The 23,118-nt window shown below is 40.0% G+C and overlaps 1 protein-coding gene across 4 annotated transcripts in view; it reads right to left on the bottom strand.

Annotated features, from left to right (window-relative positions):
- The window catches only part of TPK1 (thiamin pyrophosphokinase 1), a 294,653-nt gene that overhangs the window by 190,960 nt on the left and 80,575 nt on the right, over nt 1–23,118 (bottom strand). For 2 of the 4 annotated variants that reach the window (XR_008433490.1, XM_053955892.1), the window contains exon 3: nt 9,816–9,901. The exons of 1 other annotated variant lie outside the window; for it this stretch is intronic. Coding sequence is in view for 2 of the 3 variants with exons in the window: in XM_053955892.1 (XP_053811867.1) it covers nt 9,816–9,901 (86 nt within the window). In the remaining variant the exon portion in view is untranslated. Of the gene's footprint in view, nt 1–9,815; nt 9,902–10,563; nt 10,622–23,118 lie in introns of those variants that run through there. One more of the 4 variants, XM_053956092.1, reaches the window with a different exon arrangement.

Raw genomic sequence — 23,118 nt, 5'->3', positions numbered from 1 at the left:
AATGATTAATAAAATTTAATTTTTACTTGCTTCATCTGGATTCATCTTTCATGACCCTACAGTATCATTACCTACTGGGCTTTGAAGCACAAGAATTATACAGAAGTCAGTCTTTTCACTGGGCACTTATGTTCTTGTTTTAAAAGAAGAGAACTCCTGTCTTCTCCAGATACCCAGTTTTCTTTCTCTGTGCTCATCCATTCTTGACTGAGGCTCTGATAGCATCCCTATATAGGAGGATTCCCAGGCCTGAGGCTTAAATATTAACTATTAGAGAGTTAAAAACAAACAAATAATCAAACATCTAACCACTCTTCATCAAAAAAAAAAAACTAAACTCCAAACCAAATCCAACTCTATAACAAACACATACATACATATTAGTATGTGTAAGAAAGGACTTTCATATAGAATATTTATTTTCTCCCTGCTTTTTACTAGTTAACTTCCAAACGTCTCTGATGGTCATGCATTAGCTAAGACACTCAAGGTCAAGTTCAGCCAGTCCACTTCAGCACAGTGTGCTTAAGGCAGGATCCCTTCTCATAAGAGGTTTGATGAAAGAATTGCTCTAACTCATGTGACAATACATGACTAAGCCCCTGTGGCAGAGAGCCGTCTGTGTGCAGAGTTCAACATCCAGCACTGAGGGACTGTTCTCAGTAAGGAACAGGAACAGTAATGCCCTGATTCCACACATGACACTCACTCTCACACAGACCTGGAAAGATGCCTCTGAATCTTTGGTTCACAAGATGCTACACAGGTACCATAAAGGCATCAAGCACAGTTTTGCCAATGTAGAAAAAGATTTGCATAATGCCGCACCGCCTGCTTGGTACAGTCACCAGAGTTTCTAATAGATTTTGCAATTTGAAGGGGGTTTTTGCTTAAAGATGCAATGATTTCTCTGAAAGATTAAAAGGTGAACAAACTGCCACCTTTATAAACTAAAATAATGTTTAAAAAGGAGAACTAGAGATTCTGGTTCTTTCACTTATCTTGTTCACAGGTAAAACTGAGTACTATCAAGTCACAGCCTATCAATAGTCCCGTGGCAGAGAAAAGAAGTCTTAGAAATTTGATTTTACAGCTGGCTTCCCAGTCTCAGAAACATTTGATGCTCTTTTCGCAAACCATAATCAATAGCTGTGACTAACTGAAGAAGGTTTCGTTTATGTGATTAATTCCTCCTGTAGTCAACCCAACACCTAACTCCTCAAATGGCTTACCTAGAGGGGCATAAATAGTATTTGCTTTAAACCATAATTTGAGAGGTTCCTGCTTGCAACTGCTCCTCATCCCTCTCTGTTCTGCCCCCACTGCTGCTCCTCATTCCCACTGCCTTCTATGCCAGGATCTGCTTCATGAACCACATAGTTAGTCTATTTTACTTAAAATTTAGCAATTGTGAGAGAAAAGTAAACAGTGTAAGTAGAAGTGCATGGACCTCCTGGGGTTCTGTAGAAAAAAATTCTGAAAACAAAGCAAAGAAGACAGGTTCTTATACCATAAGCAGGAATAAAAGGGGTAAGGGTCATGCTATTTGTCTCTACATGCAATAACCTCGTGCACTGTCCTGTCACACTACCAAGGATGAGAGCTCCAAGCCAAGCTGTTCCCATGCCTGTAGTTTGTCAAAGACCATATCATACCCTGGGCGGGTTCAGAGTGGAGGCAAACAGGCCTTGGAGGGAGTGTGTGTGCCCAGGGAGCTGCAGACACAGCACTGCTATCACTCTCTCCATTTGAATGGCTCCCATGGCACTGGAGAGAAGGGAATTGCACACTACACTATGCCTGGTGAAAAGATGCTGCCTCCTGCCAGCAGCAGACAAGGGTCACACCGAGCCACCATTGATGCTGCTCTCCCAGACACCACAAACCGATGGGAAAGATTTTGCACGGAGAGGAGACAACCACTGGCCTCCAGGGAGGCAATCATCTGGTTTGAGAGTAAAGAATGGGACAGGTAGGAAATCAAATTATATCTCTTTTCCTCCCAGGCATGAGGGGTGCATTTCCTCACACAGAGTAAAAACAACAAGCAATGTTTAAAGAAACATTTACTCCCTAACACAGCTGAATTCACCAGGGCATTCCCAATCTCTCCTCTTCTAAAGAGGAATGACCACCCATTCAACAATAAAATGATGCAATATGCATTTGGGAAAAAAAGCCCAAAACCAAACCTAAATAAGAGAACCAACAAACCACTGGTCTGTTAAAACATAAGAATACTAAGAAAGAAATGCTTATATAAGAAATATTTAAAAGTAACCACACAGAAAAATAAATTAAAAAAACCCACAACAAATAATTAAAGGCAACCTTTAAATTACTATTGCAATTTATAAGAGGCATGCTGCAAATTTTAATAATATTGTTTGGAACATCAGTCATTTTGCTCTTGCTGAAATTCATTTTTGATAATGCAATAGTAACATCTCAGGAATGATATTAAATTTCTACTTTGTATTAAAGTAGAATTGTATTATTAGCATGGTACAACATGTGTATCTCTGCTGGGATTACAATCATGCTGAAAAAAAATGGTTTTTTTCTATTACAGATATAAGTTATCTATTTTGACACTGGAAAATATATTTCACTAAAGTATAAACTAACAAAATCTCTCATCTAAGAGGATATCACTAAAGTTTCCCTCCTAGTATATTTTCAATTCCTAGCCAGCAGAAATTCTGTTAATTTTTTTTTTTTTTTTTTGCACAAATTCATTTGATTTGCAGCATACCTGTGAGCCCATATACTAGAGTTAGCATGTCCAGTCCAATTATTCTTGCTCAATCTTTGACCAAACCATTGGGAAATCTGCCTGCGGGAAGAACAAAAGACTGCAGCTAACAGAGCTATGTCTTTCTGAACAGAACTCAAGCGGCCTCCTTCCAGGATTACTCTCCATTCAATCTTTCCATTTAGCTACCAGCACCCTGAGAGAGTGAGTCCCATGGCAGCTTGGAGGGAGAAAGAAGTGGGGAATTAGAGTTTTATTTATATTCAAACATATCTATACTTTACTGCCATGATTTTGCAAAGCACTCAATCCCATCCTAATATTTGTTTCTCAGTTTAAGAAGTAGGGTCACTGATTTCTATTCACCTTTCACACCGATGAATCACCTTGAACATCCTCCAGCTGGCCCTAATCCTCCAATTTCTTGTCAGGGTATGGAAGAAATATGCTCTAACAGGGATTTAAAAGGGGAATAGAGAGGACTCATCTGATAAAATCTGCCTTCTGCTATGAGCTGCAAAAAGTTCCAGATATAAATTAGGGAGGTTATCAAACACAGACCAGGAAATCATACCCCTCACTAATGGATCAATCCCCCTACTAATGGATCAAGACTGTGGTTAGCAAATACTGGTACTTCAGCAAAATTCAGTTTTTAGCCACATAATTGCTTCAATTCACTCCAGAGGGTACATTTCCAAACACACCCCCTAATTTACAGTGCATTCTGTACTGGTTCTGAAGCCCACCAACACACTTCCACATGCTGAAGTGATACATCCCATCACACCTGCACAGTAGGGGAGATTCCATAAAAAGAGATTAAATTCTCAAATGATGCAAAAAGCAGCCATGAGCATTAAGTTTGGGACTGGTGGTACATGCACACTATGTGGGTTTAAATTGGTGTACTCAGGGGCTTCTTTTTTTTTTTTTTTTTTTTTTTTTTTTTTTTTGGCAATGATAGCAGCAAATGACACCTTTGAGCCACGAAGCAGCTTTCTGTGAAGCCTGCCCTTGGCAGTAGGTGTCGCTGCAAGGCAAAGGTACAGCAATTAGTAAATTATTGGGACACAGACAAGAACAGAAGCAAGCAAAGATGCTACGCTGGAATAACATGCACATTCCTGACAGCTGGTAGCTGTGCATTCCTCTTCTGTTAAGTGTTTTGGCTGCAAACATGATCAAACAGCAGAATGCTAGTATACACCTGCCTGAAAAAAAGCATGGAAAGTCTTACTATTAAGGTAACAGCTTGCATAGCAGCATTCTTTATGTTTAGTTTTCCACTTAACTGAGTGCTCAGTCCTCTCGACACATTAAAGAGTTTACTGCTATTCAGTACAAAGAGAACTCTATGCAGCACCTAGTCATTTACTCCTCCAAGACCACATGTAAACTACCAAAACTGTGCCTTTAAGTTCCTGCAGTGGGCCTTCTAAAAATGAATTCATGCATAAATTCCTGTCACTCTAGTGTCCAGCCATCCCAGGTTATGGATATTTCATCTTCTAGGGAGCAGTGTCAACTGGGTTACATCCGGCACAAAACAAGAGGTAGACACCTCTGCTCAGCTCTTGTGTGTCATTCCAGACACTGGCTGATATTAGGGATCACCATTTTTGACCCTCTTCAAGTCCTTTAGGATTTTGTAATGTGTTTCTCTTCACACTGCAGAGGAATTGCAGAGGCTGGTGTCTTTGTGAGAGGAGAAGGTTTTTCCAGAAGGGTTTTCAGCCTGCTGTCAAGTAGTCTCTCCCTTCTACTCTTTCATGCCTGAAATATTAGCCTTCAGTTGCCACTGACACAAAAAAAGCCATTTTCTGCTACAGCATTGAGCCATTTTACAAAGAAACTGCCAGCTAAATTAAGAGCTAGTCTTTTACTATAAGTCTAACAAGGCAAGAGAAGTATTTAAATAATGGCAAGGCAAGAAAAATACTAACTCATAGTCCAGAGATTCCTAGAACTAACTACAGTGCCATGATTTACTTTGAAAAGAGGGCTGTTGCTGCTAAGAACAGATCTTACAAGGTCTTGACTTCCCCAAATGGCTTCAAGCCAAAGATATAAAAGTAAGTGCTCTTATCATCACTACCAGTATCTACTACTAAAGGTGCTAACTTAGTTTTAAAAGAACACTTAGAAAGCAGATATACACTATAGTAAGCAAAAGTTGTGCAGAGACCTGAAACGGGCACTGGGGCAAATTGTGAATTTGCTGAGTATCTGCACTGTCAGCCTGGCAGAAGGTGCAGATCAGCAGAACTGCTGAGCAAACTGAGCAAGGAGGGGTTTCCAGCCATTGCCTGGAAGAAGCCAGTAAAATAGCTTTTTATCAAGGAATGTCCTTAAAGATGCATGTAAAGCATACTTGGGGATTTTTTTGTTTTGTTTCCTTAACAAACAGAAACCATTTCTACAGCAAAGGTTTTATGCTGCCCTCTCTGAAGCACACTCAAAGTTTTCCTGCAGGGAGAAGTACAAGAACCTGGAGTATGAAAACACTAGTTACTCTGCCTCCAATGAGGCACTGAGGTACTTATTTCACAGTGCCACCAGAGCTGATACCACCACGCTGTGGTAGTAGTTAGTGACACTAAGACAAACCAGACTGCAGGGCACAAGGCAAGCAAAGTACCTTACTACATCTTTTACTCCTCTCTTGCCTCTCTTCCACCCCCATCCCACCAATTTAATATGAACAGGAGCTTGGCCTTTACAGTAACTGGCACATCAACCCTCTCCAGGCACTACCTTAATAAAAATGAGACAGACAAAGCAGAGAGAAAATGGATAACATAATATCTGTAAAACACACAATACCCACTGGAAGCAACCTGTAGGTTGCTAATGCCAATCCCTAATGCAGCAGTACTCTCTTATGTCTGTACAATATCTAATAAAACACAACCTCTGGAAAGAAACTCATCATCTCCTTCTGCTCCTCTGTGCAAGCAAGACCTCTTGTTTACCAGTTCAGCAAAGATCCTCAGCTGTGACCAGAAAAAAACAGGTGCCAAAATTATTTACTGTGCTGTGGACTGTACCCAGACTGTGACCAGTGAGGCAGGGGGTGATGGGCTCATTGTTCTACTCCTGCAATCGTTTTCACCAGCAGTACTTGGTCTGTAACCCAAGACAGGTGTGCAGCTACAGCAGGGGTGGGTGCAGGCAAAGCCAGCACTGCAGAGCCCTGCAGGCAGTGCTCAGGCATGGGGAATGGGACACTTGACTGCTATATCCATCTTAGGAGGCAGAAGTCAAGCCCAAACTCTGAAAATACAACCCAAACCAGGGGAGACACAACAGCAGCTTATATAAACCTGCACTGTGAAGCAGCTTTAGAAGGGGAAAGAAAACCCTGTAGACTGCAGTCAGGGAAGAATAAGGTTGTAAAAGGTTTTGCTTCACATAAAGCATAACATCAAGTTAGTGATTACAGTCCAAACTGGCACTAATTTTATTTAAAAATTGAATTTTTACTGCCTTCCTTTTTTTTTTTTGGTTTTTTTTTTCTTTTTTTTAATGATGAAAGAATTACATGGCCTGTTAAAATTTGATTTTTCTTGGGCTTAAGAAATGGTCATCTGTATACGTAACATGCAAATATTGATAGCAATATGCCTCTGACAGACAACTTTCAGGGAAATCTGTTTCAAAAACATATTTAATAATAGAATCAAAAAACATTTTCAAACTGAATGCTTCTGTTTTAAAAGGCATTACTCTTAGAGAAGTGTTTGTGGTAATGTATGGGAATGTAGTCACAATGTAAGAAAAAAAAGGGGACAGTGCAAAAAGGAATGTGTGCAATGAGAAAGAAAGGTTTCACTCAAAATGTTCAATGTGCTCAGTACACTGCTGCTTGAAATATTAAAAAATATTAAATTTCCACTTGGGTTTTTATTTACTATTCCATGGCAATATTAAACCAGTCTTTTCAGTAGTTTTGTCATTTAAAAATATTTTTCTTCTCACCTTTGGTCTAGTAGCATGGACTGTTTTAGAAACAGTTAGTTTTACGTGATCAAAGAGCAAAGCATACCTAAAAGTGAAACTAGACTTTGTAATTGCCATAATATCAGAAATGTGCCTTGCGGGTGGCCAAGGGACCTTTAATGTTCTTGTGACATGGTCCATAGCTTGGCCCATGTCCTGACCTGACCGGAGCTCCATAATAAAGTGAGCAGTGCTGTGCTAAATGTAATTCTTGTGCAAGTTTGTTGTGTGAAGTTTCCAAGGCTCTGCTAGAACAGAGAAGTTTCAGCTTCTGCTCATGTGAATCCATACAGCTATTTAAAATCCCACTGCCGAGAGGCACATGTGCACTGTTTGCTCATACTGCACGTCTTCCACTCTCATTTTTAAGCCATCTGTTATCGCACCAAAGTCCAAATGATTTTTAACAAAGACAGAATGTTCAAACCAACAGTGAAAAGACAGCTGAAAAGTCCATAAATATGTATCTCCAGGATATCTGCTTAGCCTGAAAAGACATGTTAATAAAATTCAGAAGGACAAGTAAGGTACAAGAGGCTACAGAAACATAATTCCCCCCACACACACACACAGAATCATCTTTAAAAATCCATTAAAAACATTGTTCATCTCAACTCTATATATGGGTATACATCATCTGTATCAAAAAGGTGATATGCCCTTCATGGTACGAACATCTGAGCATGTGTGGCCTTTAGTATCATCCCTGGTATCTTTCTTTAGTGAGGTTTTTTTGTTATTTACATTCAGTTGAGGTCAGTTACTTCAGCTGTGCTTTGCACACATTCACTAGTCTTCTAGCAAGCATATACTCCTTTTACTCAATATTAACATAAATCAAATGCTTTTCTCATGTAAGTGTTAAATTTGGTGCCTCAACTTGGCTACGTAAATGCCAGAAGTCAAGAAGCACCAGAAATCACTGCTTTAGAACAAGCATTTTTCCTGTTATATTTGAGTTATTACAGACTGAGCAATTTCTTTTCAGTCTTTAAAGTGCATTATAATGATACTGCACCTCAGGTTCAGGAGAGTTGGGTAAGTAAAATACTTTAAAAACAAGCAAATTATTACAAAAGTGAAAGTGATTGGGAAATAAAATTGAATGTGCTATAAATTTTCTTACAGAAACTCTCCTTTGCTTTTCAACTTAAAACTGAGCAATGAAAAACAGACTGAAAGATACACTCCATATCTTTTGCATGCAAAACTAAACAGTAATACTTGGGAAACAGCCAGAATCAAACTTTAAGCAAAATTCTCAATTTCTTCTGATAAACTAAGCTATGGAATTTGTTATTTAGATCAAGTGGTGGGATATGACTGGGTAAAGGAGGAAAAGAATTAATCCAATTCCACCTACTCCCCATTCAACACAAATATATTGTAAGCCTCAAATTATCCATGTGTGAACCCTATAGTACTCCTAGTTTTCACAGGGATGCCCCTGAATCTCCCTTTCTACTCTATAATATTCAGCTCACCTTGAAGACAAGAGAGCTTGTCAAAGTACTATTAACACAGAAGGAAAATAAATATTTAAATCTCACTCCTGCTAATCAGATCTGAATAAATAAAAAGGCACAATTTAATCATTAGCCTGAAACAATAATGACAGTAATACAGACATAGAGGAAGTCTAAGTAAATAATTTTATTTTTGTTTGGGATTTTTTTACCTACCCTCAACTTAAGGGGGACCATTAAAACCCACTTTCATCTACCATTTGAGAGTTATGGGGTGATCCCAAATACGTGAAAATAAATTTTTTATTCCACCTCTTCTTCCTCCATGCTCTTTGTTTTTATGGTGGTTGTAACTTTGCTACTCATAAAGAGTGACAGAGAATGCAGCCCAAATGCAGCAAAGTCAGCATTAACTAATAAAAGGAAATCTCATCACAGAAGGGAAAGTTAACATCAAACTTAAACCCATCTAAAATTAACACACAAATCCACTTCCCAGCAGTCCTGCAGTACACTTAAAGCCAATTCCCTCAGAGACTGTTCAACTTAGAAAATGGGATAAGGGAAAAAGTGAGGAGAAATAAGTAAGGTGTGTGTACAAGTGTACATTTATGTACATAATTTATTATTTGCATAGTCACTGAGCAAGCAAATTCCTATGGATTTAAATATGCAGCTTTAACATGTTACTTCTTGTGAGTTTTAAATGCAGAATTTCCACCACAGCTTCCAAGTCATTAATATAAGTATCTCAAAGAAGATAATAAAAAATACATATATTAAGAACTAGATCAATGAAAACTTTACTAAAGACCCATTCCAAAAGAAACAGAATAATCCAGACAAGTTTAGCAGTCAAAATTAATTTCCAAGTGAAAAAAAAGGAAATTATTCTTTCATAGCTCATGTAGATCTAGCAGCATGCTTTACTGTCCTCTCTCCTGGAACCTTCTACTATAATTCTGATATCCCCTTCTTTGGGAGGGTAAGTCTTTTGACTCAACTAGAATCTTTAGGGAGTATGCTAAATAAACCAACAAAAAACAAACAAAAAATACACCAAGCCAAGTTCTGCATTTTTTAGTTATACATGTACATACAAATTAATTCTATGCATATTAACATTGTATATACATACACACTAAGTTAAAATATTTTTAGCATTCTTTCTAACAAAAGAATATTTATGTAAGCTTCTTGTGGAAGCAGAGATAGATATTTATTGTCAATACAGTAACATTTTCAACAGCAAATGTTCTTTCAGAAATATTTTGATTAATCTTTTAGGCATATGGATCTTTATATTAAATGTGGTAAAATTCAAGGTAATTGATTATGCTAAACTATTTGAAGAACATTAGTATAGCAATATTTATTTATGAGGCAGCAAAACAAGGAATACAAAACTCTCAAGTGAAAGATCTGTTTTTTCAAGTGTATTTTGAATCATACATATTCAGTAGGGTGGTTAAACTCCCCAGTGTGACACCAGTGGAAGAAGGATCCAGGAAACGACCATCCTGTCAGCCCAACCTTGGTGCCAGGGAAGGTTAAGGAACAGATTATCCTGACTGCGAGCACATGGTACTTACAGGTCAAACAGGCGATCAGACCCATTGAGCAGAGGTTTGGGAAAGTCTTGCCTGAGCAGCTTGATCTCCTCCTATGACCAGGTGACCTGCAGGGTGGATGAGGGGAAGGCTGTGGATGTTGTCTAACTAGATATCAGGAAACTTTTGATACTATTTCCCATGACATTCTCCTGGGGAAGCTGGCACACCATGCTTGGATGGGTGCACTCTTTGCTGGATTAAGAACCGTCTGGATGGCTCAGCCCAGAGAGTCATGGCAAATGGTGCTGCATCCAGTGGGTGGCCAGTCACCACTGGTGTCCCCCAGGGATCTGTGTTGGGCCTAGCTCTGTTTAATGCCTTTACCAATGATCTGGATGAGGCGGTTGAGTATAAATTCATGGATGACAGCAAGTCGATCTGCTGGAGGGTATCTGCAGATGGATTTGGACAGGCTGGATTGAGGGGCCAAGACCAACAGTAAGAAATGTTGTAGTGCACAGCTACGCAAATGGAGCAAAAAGGCTTTGTGAATTTGAAATGGGAGTTTCTGTTTCCTAAACCTAAAGCTGGAGTTTCTATTCTGTCTTTTTACGTGTATTCATCCTTCCCCCTGAAGCTATTCCCATTGGATTTTACCTATAATGTATTCATACTGGGCATTGTTCTATTGGTTTCACCTTATCTCTTATTTTCCCCTATAAAACCTGTGACTCGACCCCAGACCATGGTCACTTGTACATGTGGCATTCGAGCAAATACAACCTACTTTGGACTGCACAACAAGTGTCCAATCTCTTGAATCTCTTTATCCCGGTCTTGATTGCGCTCTCTAAATAACTCTGTATCAAACAAACCCACAAAGGTGTTTGTTGCTTCTCTCCGGCTGCTCCCAGAAGCGCCTGGCCAGTGCCCTGGGAAAAAGGAGCCGGGAGAAAACAAGGAAGTCGGAGAGAAAAGAAGCAACAATGAGGTTCAACACAGCCAAGTGCCAGGGCCTACATTTTGGCCACAACAACCCCAGGCAGTGCTAAAAGTCTACTGCACACAGTAGCTGGAAAGCTGCCTGTCAGGGAAGGACTGGGGGGTGTTGGTCAACAGCAGCTGAACATGAGCCAGCAGTGTGCCCAGGTGGCCGAGCAGGCCAATGGCATTCTGGCCTGTATCAGCAATAGTGTGGCCAACAGGACCAGGGCCAGAACCAGATTGTTCCCCTGTACTTGGCACTGGTGAGGCCGCACCTTGAGTGCTGTGTCCAGTTCTGGGTCCCTCACTACAAGAAAGATATTGAGGAGCTGTAGGATGTCCAGAGAAAGGCAACAAAGCTGGTGAAGGGCCTGGGGGATAAGTCTTATTAGGAGCAGTTGAGGGAGCTGAGGTGGTTTAGCCTGGAGAAGAGAAGGCTCACGGGAGACCTCATCACTCTCTACAGCTGCCTGAAAGCAGGGACAGGATGAGAGGACATAACTCTCAAATTGTGCCAAAGAAGGTTCAGGCTGGACATCAGGAACAACTTCTTCATGGAAAGAACTGTTAAACATTGGAATGGAAGGTGGTGAGGTCAACACCTGGAGCTATTCAAGAAATGACTGGAAGTAGCACTTCCTGCCATGGTGTAATTGACGAAGTGAGGATTGGTAGAAGGTTGGACTCAATGATCTTAGAGATCTTTTCCAACTTAAAGGAGTCTGTGATTCTGTTAGTTAAAAGTTATTTAAAAATACTTTAAGCCATCAGTACAAAGAGCATCCCACACAGAGCAGTCACAATCAGGGAGTTGTGGTTACCCAACAACAGACATTTCCCTATGATGTGAAGGAGCAGAACTGGCTTAAAGGTGCACAGCTCCAATGGGTTCGTTTTGCATTAAAGCATTAACAAACTGCCACCACCATGAAGTCAAATTCAGGTCAGATCTCGAAAATCACTCACATCAGTACCACTTGCACATGTGTAGAGCCTCACGGAATCCTCCTTGGGACAATGTAGGTGGAGACCTCTGCTGTGGTTTGCAACTAAAACATAGCTCACAGCACAGTAGCACAGAGGCTGAGTACGCAACACAGGTTCCTGGATGAGGGCACAAAACACTCCAGTACCTAAGCAACCACAGTCATTTCACACTTCACCATACATATCAAACAAATGCCATCTTTAATTAAGGTCATGCCGGAGAAGCAACACCAAGTCATTTTCGTGCTCTCTAGCAAGCTTAGATGAACTATGCTCTCCATCTGTGATTTGGAAGCAAGGGACAAGAACAAAAAAAAGATCATCTATTATTAAGTTCAATAAAAACACATGAATGAACATAGCTTCAAGAACCCCTTGCTGACTTAAAAGCAAATATTTTTTATGAGCTATCATGCCTATTTAGGAAACTCAGAGTTTATTGTTGTTGTTATAGAAAAAATAAATATATATAACTACAACTCAAAAACAAACCCTAGTAAGCTGAAACTTCTTCCACTCAGCCCAACAGGATATTCTTACTGGGTGCCACGGGCAAGAGAAGCACAGTTAAGTCCCAGACATCATCCACTCCTTGGCAGCTCTGCTGCCCCAACCACATAGTTAATATTTGGCTACTGGTACTCTCTGATGGAGATGTGGTCATGCATATTTTCCATTTTTTTCCTTACTTTCCCACTTCCCCCACCACATCATTTAGTTCTGTGTCATGAACATTTTGTTTGTTTGTATGAGCACAGAGCAAGTGAACTGAACCCACGTCGTCAATTAAACCAAAGTCAATTTGGAGAGAAATACAGAAGGTTAATTAACTGCTAATGATTTTGGCATTTATTTAGGTTAGTCCCTAAACTTAATTTATTGATGTGACAGTATATCAATGTGCCATGATTTATAAAAGACACCTGAAACACAAAAAGGTTGATCATGCAACATTCAGGGCTGCACACTAAAAAAATGTACAGATGTACAGATGTAATAAAAACTATTTTAAAGGAACACTCTCAGATTAAAAACATTGAATTTCACACCTGAAACAGCATATCAGAGGAGACTTGCTCTGAGAACCAGCTAAGCCTAACACAGCCACAGAGCATTCTTCTCTGCTAGCAGAGTGTAAGTTGTTAAGTTCCTAAATACAGCTAAGCCCTCTTGGAGGTCATTTCATGGCATACTCTGATGCACTGCTTTTTCATAGCTGCTGGTAGCACTGAAAATCAGGGACATGCAAAATCAATAGATCAGAATGAAAACTGCTCTTTCTATGAGTACAACATAAGCTATGGCACAGACATACAGCCCAGAAAATTTACTTCAAGGTAACTTTCCTGTAAGAAATTAAGCCAACTGTGACAATGGCATGAGAGGATAAATAAATACATGATTCTCAACCACTTTCAGTCATGGGGTCAATCTTTTAGTCTGAAGTACTCCAGCACAGTCAGATCAGGCTTCTCAGAAGCTCAAGTACAGATCACAGCATGTGTCAAGGAAAGCACTTCTTGTTGCTGAGGTGAGAAGGGAAAACAGCATGACTTGGACAAAAACCTGAAAGTTTGCTTTGTGCCGCATGTAGGATTTAAAAAAAGAGCAAAATTAAGATTCAAAACTAAGTAAAACTAAGTTTACTCCACAAAGGAATACAGGTACCTTCTTACCAGTTTTAGACTTAATACCTTCACCTTCTATCTACAGATGTCAAAGCTGAGATAAACAGGTTACACGCTGGTACTCAACACAACATGGGGAGAAGGAATCACACTGCCATTCATTTATGCACCAAAATCTTAATCAAGCTTCTAAACAAGAGCCTTTTGAGATTGCAGCTTAAAATGCTGGAAGGCACATGTGGACATTTCCTGTAATAAGGGTCATGCAGAAGGAGTACAGGAGATATCCAACCTCAGGTAGAAAAACTTGTCTAACTGCAGCCCTTTTCTCACTCTAAGGTCAATATTGCAACTCCACATTGTAAATTCTAAAGGATTGACTCAATCATGAATATTGTAGTCAAGATATTCAGAGCAAACTAAAAAACAAACAAACAAAAAAAAAAAACTTTGGCACATTTTATCAGACAATTTGCAGTGCAAATGCAGAAAGTGTAAGAAAGAGACTGATATAGCAATCAGCATTTATTGCAGTAATCCAGTGGACTGAATAAAAGATAATTAAGTTAGTAGTGAACTTTCACACAATCTGTTTGTCACTAACAGGCCACAACCAAAACAAAGGTAAATGGAAGTTGATGATAGGAAATCATTCAGTAAAGTACTTCAAAAATAGCCCTATTGGTACAGAACATATTCAAAGAAGTGTGGTTGCTTATCAAATACCTTGAATCAAAGGGTACAATAAATATATGATTAATAAAATTTGTTGTTATTAGGAGGAAGACCTCAGAGAAAAGGAGTTTTGCATTGTGGAAAACAATTAAGTTTGTAGCTAGGCTAAGAACCTCTGCAGGAAACCAAAAAATGAGCAGAGTGACAGTGGGAGAATCGGTGCATATGAGCTTGGAACACTGGTCATGCGATTAACACATGGATAGCAGGAATATACATATTTCCATCAAAGCCCCACTAGACAGACCATACCTGTTTAAAAAAATATCACACAAAGAATAACAAGCTTGCTTTTGCAGCATGAGGATGAAACTGAGATACTGAGCTACAGTCTGCTACTCTTCTACAGCTGTATTGCGTGTGACTCCAGGGAAGTAATTTCACACCTTGACCTTTTATTGTCCTTCCAATTCAGAGTACTTAAGCAGTTATCCTAAGCAGTAATAACAAATTATTGTTATTTAATATGCGCTGTTATGTAGCAATAATTATCCCTGAAATGACACCTACGCAAAAAACCTTAATATATACCATGCCATAAACAAGGTTTTATTGGCTGGAAACTTGTGAAGGATTAGCACTGCATCAAATGCAGCACAGGGGCTGAACAGATTCCAGTTCTCATTTCATTCTGTGGTATCCCAAGGCAACTGTCAGGAAGAGATTCAGATGCTTCTTCCACACTTGAGGTTTCTACCAGTCGGCCACCACAGCTTCAATGTTGCTCCTGTGGTAGAGTGATACAACACTACACTTAAAAGGGACTGTGCTGCCACAGTCACACATTCTCCCAGCTGCTAAGTAAGCAGTGATAGCTGCTTCAACCAAAGTGTTAGGTCATCCTGAAAATAAGCTGCACACCTGCTTACTCCTGTCTTCATTGTGAGAGGCAGAGTCACTGAGGGATCACTGCAATATTCAGTTTCATCATGCCTTAACTCCCTCACATACAGAAGGATGATGCATCTTGTGGTGCTCTGCATAGACAATTTGTGGGTTTGCTTGCCAAGTGAATGCAGGATTTTGTCTGAGACAATCAGGAACAGATGTCACATTATTACCATTCCCACATCACTTGAATGACATGGGCTGTAAAACTTTACTTCTCATCCTCCTCGGTGTCCCTGTGCCCATAGCTACCCAAACAAAACCAACTTCTGGCTGTTCTGTAACACTTTTCTTCACATCTAATACAGGACACAGATGTGAGTGAAACAGTTACAAACCCAGAGAACAGCAACTACTGTCTTGTTTCCTTCTGGAAATGAAGGAATGCGGAAGAAAAGACAAAGAAAAAAAGATAAAAGGTTGCTTTTATGATTCCTATCCCCTCTTCTTCTAGCTGTCTCTGGTAAATTTATTCCCTAAGAAATCCCTGAGGTCTTCACACCAGGCTTTTACATGTTGTTTTGACATGGTCTAACTTATCCTCTCAATACATCCCTGGGTGCTCCTAAGTTTCATGACATGCTGTAGTAGTGGACAATAACATGTCTGAAAAGAAACCACGGTATAGAAAAGGTGAAAGTGCTTTGTTTACAGGTTTCAGGCATTATTGGATATGTTTTATTCATCCAGCCATGCAGAGTTCTGAGCTTCTATCAGACAGAAGCAACTACTCGAGGCCAACACCAAAGAAATAGAAAATATAGAAGCTTTAAGAAAATTTTGCCATTTTGAAAATCCTTCGGTTCAGGACTCCAACCTCCTATTTGCTACAAGCTTATTTTGAAAACCAAGAGCCATTTTTCACTTGCTGCTCCTGCCTCTCTTCTCCTTTTGATCACTGCACAGCAATAGCATTCCAGATCCACCATTCTCAAATGAGTAAAGGTGGTGCTTCTTTCTCCTCACACCTACAGTAATAGTCAAGTTGATTTCTATCTTCCCTTTAAAGACAAATGAACAAAAACTCCCCAAAAATACTCCAAAGTAAAACTCACAAATCTTGGGGAGATAAATTACAAGCAGTTTATCTCCCTCACTCCAGTGCACACTGCTTTGACTACTAGTAAAACTACTTCCTAGCAAAATGATGAAAAGTGCATGAAGAAGGCTGTGGCAGAAATATGCAACCTACTTTTGAAGTTTAGTCAGCTGAGGAAAAGCTGGTAGCCAAGCTGCAGAAGTAGGTGATATGGCTTTTGTCATTGCACTCACCTAGCCACCATGCATATTTATTTTCACCTTAAAAACTTATATCTCAAATGTTTAAGGAAAAAAAAAAAAAGCCCAGCAAATTTATCCTTAGCTGTAATTGAAAGTGAAACTTCAGACATGGCTAGCCAGCCAGCTCCACAGCAGCTGAAGCTCTCCTGGAGGGAGGAAATCAGATACTTGAAACTGCGTCAGCAATTAGTATCTTTACATCACACAGCAATGAGACTGAAAACACATCATGCCCAAGGTATATCCTTTGACAGCATATAACTGACATATACTACCACTTGCTACAGATTAGTCATATAATACTTCTGTGTTACTGTGCCCTCTGGACTTCTGATCCCAGTACCTTCAACAGATCCGCAACGGAAATGGAGAGCAGGAACCAGGGCTCATCAGACTCCTGAAAGTCTTGCAGAATGGACATGAAGGAAAAGGAGGAGCCTCCAAAGAGATGTGTGAAACTACAGCTCAAGAAGTTTATTAATTGTATAGCTATGCTGGCTCTGCAAGAGAGCATCACACACAACTACAGTCTTCCCAGCACACCAAAAGGTTTGATCAATCAGCAGTCGGCTCTGCCAGTTTATTTTAAAAACAGTATTAGCATACAGATAGTCACCACAACTACCTTCTGATTTATTAGCAATTGCTATTGATTAGGATTTATTGGATTTCTGTGGGTTCTTGAGAAGTAGCTTGAAAAAGCACAGAACATTTTAAAAGCATGTATCCCTTTTCTTATACATAATAATAGCAAAAAGAGCATGCACAGAAAGTTTCAGGGGGGCTTAGATTGGTAAAGGAGCAGAAGTATGGAACTAGAAAACAAACAGCCTTATTATAGAAGAGGCTGAGACTCTGCTCTTCAATTAAGCTCTTCTTCTCAAAACTGGCTGCTTATAATAACCTCTTATTGCTAATGAAACCTCCCCTTGCCCCTATATTAATTTTTTAAAATGACACTCAACCAAAAGTTTCCTATTAACAATTTCTGGCTAGGTACTAATCTTCCCTAATCAACACTAGCAATCACCTCCAGTTTCCTAAGTGAAAGCACATACTTGGAGGTTAAATCTGGGGTTTTTCTGTCTCAATTGTCAGAGCACTTAGTATCCTCTGATCCTCTTGAAGATATCATCCACCTAAATTTTTGATCGAAACAGTAGCACTTTTTTCCTTCTCCTACTCTTCATATATCGAGTGAAGGCAGCCTAATGGTATGTTGCAGATTTTATTTTCTTCCTTTTTATGAAATACGGGGTAGCTTTTTTTGGCAAGAGGTATTACTGAATTGCTGAATAAATCATAGAATGGTTGGGGTTGAGAGGGACCTTAAAGATCTTCTAGTTCCAACTTCCATGGCATGGGTAGCTACACCTTTCACTAGATCAGGTTGTTCAAAGTCCTATCCAACCTGGCCTTGAGCACGCCCAGTTATGTTCCAGTTTATTTTTAAAAATCTCTGGGATCCATCCCAGGGTGATGAAGATGCTGGCAGATGAGCTTGCGAAGCCACTCTCCATCATTTACCAACAGTCCTGGCTCACTGGTGAGGTTCCAGATGATTGGAAGCTGCCAATGTGATGCCCATTCCCAAAAAAGGTGGGAAGGAGGATCCTAGTAATTATAGGCCAGTTAACCTGACCTCAGTACCAGGTAAGGTAACAGAGCAGTTTATTTTGAGTGTCATCAAGCAGTACTTACAGGATGGCCAGGGTACCAGACCCAGCCAGCATGGGTTTAGGAAGGGTAGGTCATGTCTGACCAACCTGGTCTCCTTTTATGACCAGGTGACCTCCCTGGTGGATACAGGAAAGGCTGTGGATGTTGTCTGTTTGAACTTCAGCAAGGCCTTTGACACTGTCTCCCACAGCATATTCCTGGAAAAGCTGGCAGCCCACGGCTTGGACAGGAGCACTCTTTGCTGGGTTAGGAACTGGCTGGATGGCCGGGCCCAGAGAGTGGTGGTGAACGGTGCTGAATCCAGCTGGCAGCCAGTCACCAGTGGTGTCCCTCAGGGCTCTGTGCTGGGGCCAGTTCTGTTCAATATTTTTATTGACGACATGGATGAGGGTATTGAGTCCTTCATTAGTAAATTTGCAGACAACACTAAGCTGGGAGCATGTGTCAGTCTGTTGGACGGCAGGATGGCTCTGCAGAGAAACCTGGAATGGTTGGATGGATGTGCAGAGTCCAATAAGATGAAGTTTAATAAGTCCAAGTACCAAGTCCTGCATTTTGGCCACAATAACCCCATGCTGCGTTATGTGTCTGGACAGTGCCCAGGCAGAAAGGGACCTGGGGGTACTGGTTAACAGCCAGCTGAACGTGAGCCAGCAATGTGCCCTGGTGGCCAAGAAGGCCAACGGCATCCTGGCCTGTGTCAGGAATGGTGTGGCTAGCAGGAGCAGGGCCAGAACCAGATTGTTCCCCTGTACTTGGCACTGGTGAAGCCGCATCTTGAGTGCTGTGTCCAGTTCTGGGTCCCTCAGTTTAGGAAGGATGTTGAGATGCTTGAGCATGTCCAGAGGAGGGCAACAAGGTTGGTGAGGGGCTTGTAACACAAACCCTGTGAGGAACAACTGAGGGAGCTGGGGTTGTTTAGCCTGGAGAAAAGGAGACTCAGAGGTGGCCTTATCACTCTCTACAGATGCCTGAAAGGTGGTTGTAGACAGGTGGGGGTTGGTCTCTTTCTCCAGGCAGCAGCTGACAGAACGAGAGGACACAGTCTTAAGCTGTGCCAAGGGAAATATAGGTTGGATATTAGGAAAAAGTTTTTTATCGAAAGATGATAAAGTACTGGAATGGCCTGCCTGGAGAGGTGGTGGTCACCATCCCTGGACGTGTTTAAAAGAAGATTGGATGTGGCACTTGGTGCAATGGTTTAGTTGAGGTGGTTGGACTTTATGATCTTGAAGGTCTCTTCCAACCTAGTGATTCTGTGATTCAGTGGTGAGGAACCCACAACTTCTCTGGACAAACTGTTCCAGTGCTACACCACCCTCCAAGTAAAATGTTTCTTCCTGACATCTAATCTAAACCTGCTCTCTTTCATTTAAAACCTTTGTCCCTAGTCCAGTCACTATCTGCCCTTACAAAAAGTCCCTCTCCTCTCCTTTTTATATGCCCCGGTAATGCACTGGAAGGCTGCAACGAGGTCTCCCTGAAGCCTTCCCTTCTCCATGTTGAATTACATGAATTTTGTGCCAGGGGAATGGAGAAGAGGAGAAGGACAGAGCTGGCACCCAGAGCTGAAAAAGCTCTTGCAGAGAAACAGGGTAGTCATTCTTCTTACTGCTCAAAACTGAAGAACAAGATACTGCACTATCAGTTTTTATACCATGTCCAGACAGAAAAATGGCGTTACATGGTAACAGACATATATAAAAGCATGAAGAAAATATTCTTCATGGGACTTGCACCTTTGGCATATGCTTTACTGTCTTTAGCTCTTTCAGCTGCAGAAATTCAGGGACAGATAGACAGGGGAGTAGCTGTGAAAAAGAGCTAGCACTCAAACCTTCATAGCAGGTACCATCATTCAAAGATTCTCAGTAGTGGGGAAAGAAAATAAATAAATTGAATAAAAAGCTGCCAACAGGTTATATATGATTTTACATCTAGTGGCAGTGGTCATGCTTGAAGCATGTCCTAACCCACCATGACAAGTGAGCATGTCTGCTTTCCAAATATATTTGTCTCTTCAATAGGACCACATGACAACCAGTAAGGCAACTAATGCAGAAGCTGATAACTTAGGAAAAACATATTTGTGAACTGGATAAAACAAGACAAGATCCCAAACTAGAGATTCAGCTGTTACACTTAACTACTGAGATCTACAAATGCTAATTACATCTATATTCAAGCTCATACTAACACTACAGCATTTCAAGATCTCAAGGCACCTTGTGGTGGAAGGTCCGCGGATGCTTAACAAGACAAATGCAGCCTGTTTGCTCCGGCTGCTCTACACACACAGTCAATTTCCCCAGGTCCCCATTTTAATCTCAGACCCATTTTTTTTTTCCTGCAGACAGCCATCTGCTCCTATCATTAGCATGTTTCTCTGCATCTAAGGACAGAGAGCCTCTATGATACAAGTTTTTCTAGATGAGTGTTTCCTCTATGTTTGTCCCAGTTTTGTCCTCAAGGACAGAAAGTGTTGATTATAAGAGTGTGAGGTGCACTGTGTACTAGCAACATGCAAGTTCTGCTTTTGCCCTGAGTACTGCAAAAAAACCACCCAAATCTTCGAAGACAGGCATTTTTGTGCATTGGAGATACCTTAGAGACAGTTTTCATAACTTTCCTGACTTCACTGCTTATATTTTCTACCCTTTACGCAATCTCTTTTTCTCTGATAATTTTATACACCCATTTTGATAGTCCCTCAAAAGATATTAAAGAAGAAACCAAGTTTTAGGTTCCCTCAGTATCATACACCTGGTTTGATCTAAGAAATAATCAGAGATTTTCACCATGTTACACATCCAATGCCAGCATCTATAACCACAGAGTCCTGCTTCTTGTAATCCAGTCTTCACATGCTGGCAACACTTATACCCAAAAGATAAATGGCAAAGTCAACTCCAAAAACTGAGTATGTCCTTGTGTATCGCTGGCATTAGGCCAAAGGGTAATTATTCCAATATGCTTCCACATTTCAAACCTATGTACAGTTTCAAGTAAGAAAGTGCCAGTCATCTTTGCTCTTATAGAACTGTAGGTTCTATTGGAACCCATTCTTCATTGAAAGCACGTGATAGATTGGTTACTGTGCATGTAAAAACCATAAAACTTCTCTGAAATACAGCTCAGCTAAAGCACAATGCCCCCCACCAAAGCCAAACACTTTGTTTTTTGTATGTTCTGAAATGTCTTCTCAGCACTGCCAAATCTGAACTGTTCTCACATCAGGAATTCCTAGAATACTGCCAGTTGGAGACAAGGAGGAATATGCCTTTTTGGCGCTTACTCTGCATGGATTTCTGATACCACTGAATGCTTATGACCAGCTTGTGTTTAACATTATCATGCAACCACAAAAGACCTTTGAAATGCTTCTGAGAGGAATTATGAGAAATAATTATGAAAATTCTTAGAGAATTATGGAAAACATAAGCAAATGCAAGACAGTTTATAATTAAAGCATTCAAACAATCAGAATTACAGAATCTAGATCTAATACTTGAAATAAACATTAACAAAAAATACACTGTCTTAGTCTCAATATAAATGTTTGCTTTCATTGTGTCATGCTATTTATACTATTAATATTTATATGTTATAAATAAAATTTAGTGCTTGGCACAAACTAGGAGGTTTGAACTGATTTGATTATTCCTTATATCACTGCACATATTTTATTACATAATTGGCTAAGGTTTACTTACTTATGTAGTGTCTAGCTGAAAACCTGGGCACTCCCTCTAGAAGAAAAAAGCTATAATTTTTGTTTGCTGCTATCAGCTATACTACATAGTATTCTTATAGGTGCTCATATTTCCTGATGTTACTATTTTTATGCCGTTCATAAACTGAGATCATGTGGATGCCACCAGTAAAGAATCAGGTAACCAGCTCAGTCCAGCCATATAAGTTGGGAGTGGGATGAAGATGTCTCTAACATTCTGCTTCTATTACAATGAGAACCTGCACAGTTGTCTTCTGCAACATGAGAAACATTTACAGTATTCTCACTCCTTCTCTTCTATGTTGCATTCCCTGCAAAATTGACTGTTTGAATTAATGCCACATATGGGAGCCAGAATTTTTTTTTTATCCAAGTTCCATTAAACTTGCTTCCTACACAAATCAGACTGACTGAGTCACTCATTACATTTCTATTAAATCTCATACTCACTTATTCAGCATTGGATTTTTATATAGCTAACTGGAATTTAGTCCCTTTGTACAGCCATTAAGATGTTCCCATGAAGATTACAGCATAAGTGGAAGCAATAAGGTATTAGCATACTCTACAACTTACTCCATCAATTTATGTGCTGAATATGAATTTGGAAACTCCCATGAACTTTAATTTGTACTATGTACATAAACATCCACTGTCCTGACAAGATATTTAGCCTCCTTAAATTGCAAAGGCATAAATAACCTGCTTCAGCCACAGAAAACCCAGAGAACTCAGTATTACTGAAATAAGTGGAATCTGTATTTCCTACTCCATTTGATGTTGATGGCCCACAAAAGTTATGGTAGATAAAACCAGCTAGAAGTGGTGAGCTTAATGCATGGTCAGTAGACTGACTGTAGTCCCACTTTTGGCAAAAAACGTGATTAATTTATATATGAATGCACATTTTGATAATGTACATATTAAGCATTCATTTCTGAGGTCCAGGTTGTCTTATTTTTTTTCAGATCACTCACTAAGAGCCCCCAATACTCAATAACGTTAGTGAAGAACTATTAAGATGTTTTGCACTGCCACCAAGAAATCAAATTAATTAGGGTCAAAAATCCGAAGATGATGCTCTGCTAGCTGCTTCACTTACTAGAATAAGCAGGAAGAACCAGCTTGAGTCATTCTTGCAGTAATGCACCTTGGCATGTTTAGTAGATATACAACAATTTCCTTTCCCTCCCACTTATCTCCTTCAACCCCTATATTTATTTCAAAAGAGTTTATTCATTGAAGATTAGGTTTTGTCATTCTTGTGAGTCTCAGTCTATTCAGTGATAACACTGATAACATACATTCAGTATACATTTACATATATAAAATGCACATAAGCTAAACCAAGATATTTGAACAGCAGTTGCATTTTCACAAACACCCTACTCACTGCTCTAACATCTCCTACATTGTCAGAGAGGAG

Source organism: Vidua chalybeata, chromosome 1, assembly GCF_026979565.1.
Source record: "Vidua chalybeata isolate OUT-0048 chromosome 1, bVidCha1 merged haplotype, whole genome shotgun sequence".
Classification (NCBI taxonomy): Eukaryota; Metazoa; Chordata; class Aves; order Passeriformes; family Viduidae; genus Vidua; species Vidua chalybeata.
The sequence above is the reverse complement of the archived record's forward strand: the minus strand, read 5'-3'. Positions and strand labels throughout refer to the sequence as shown.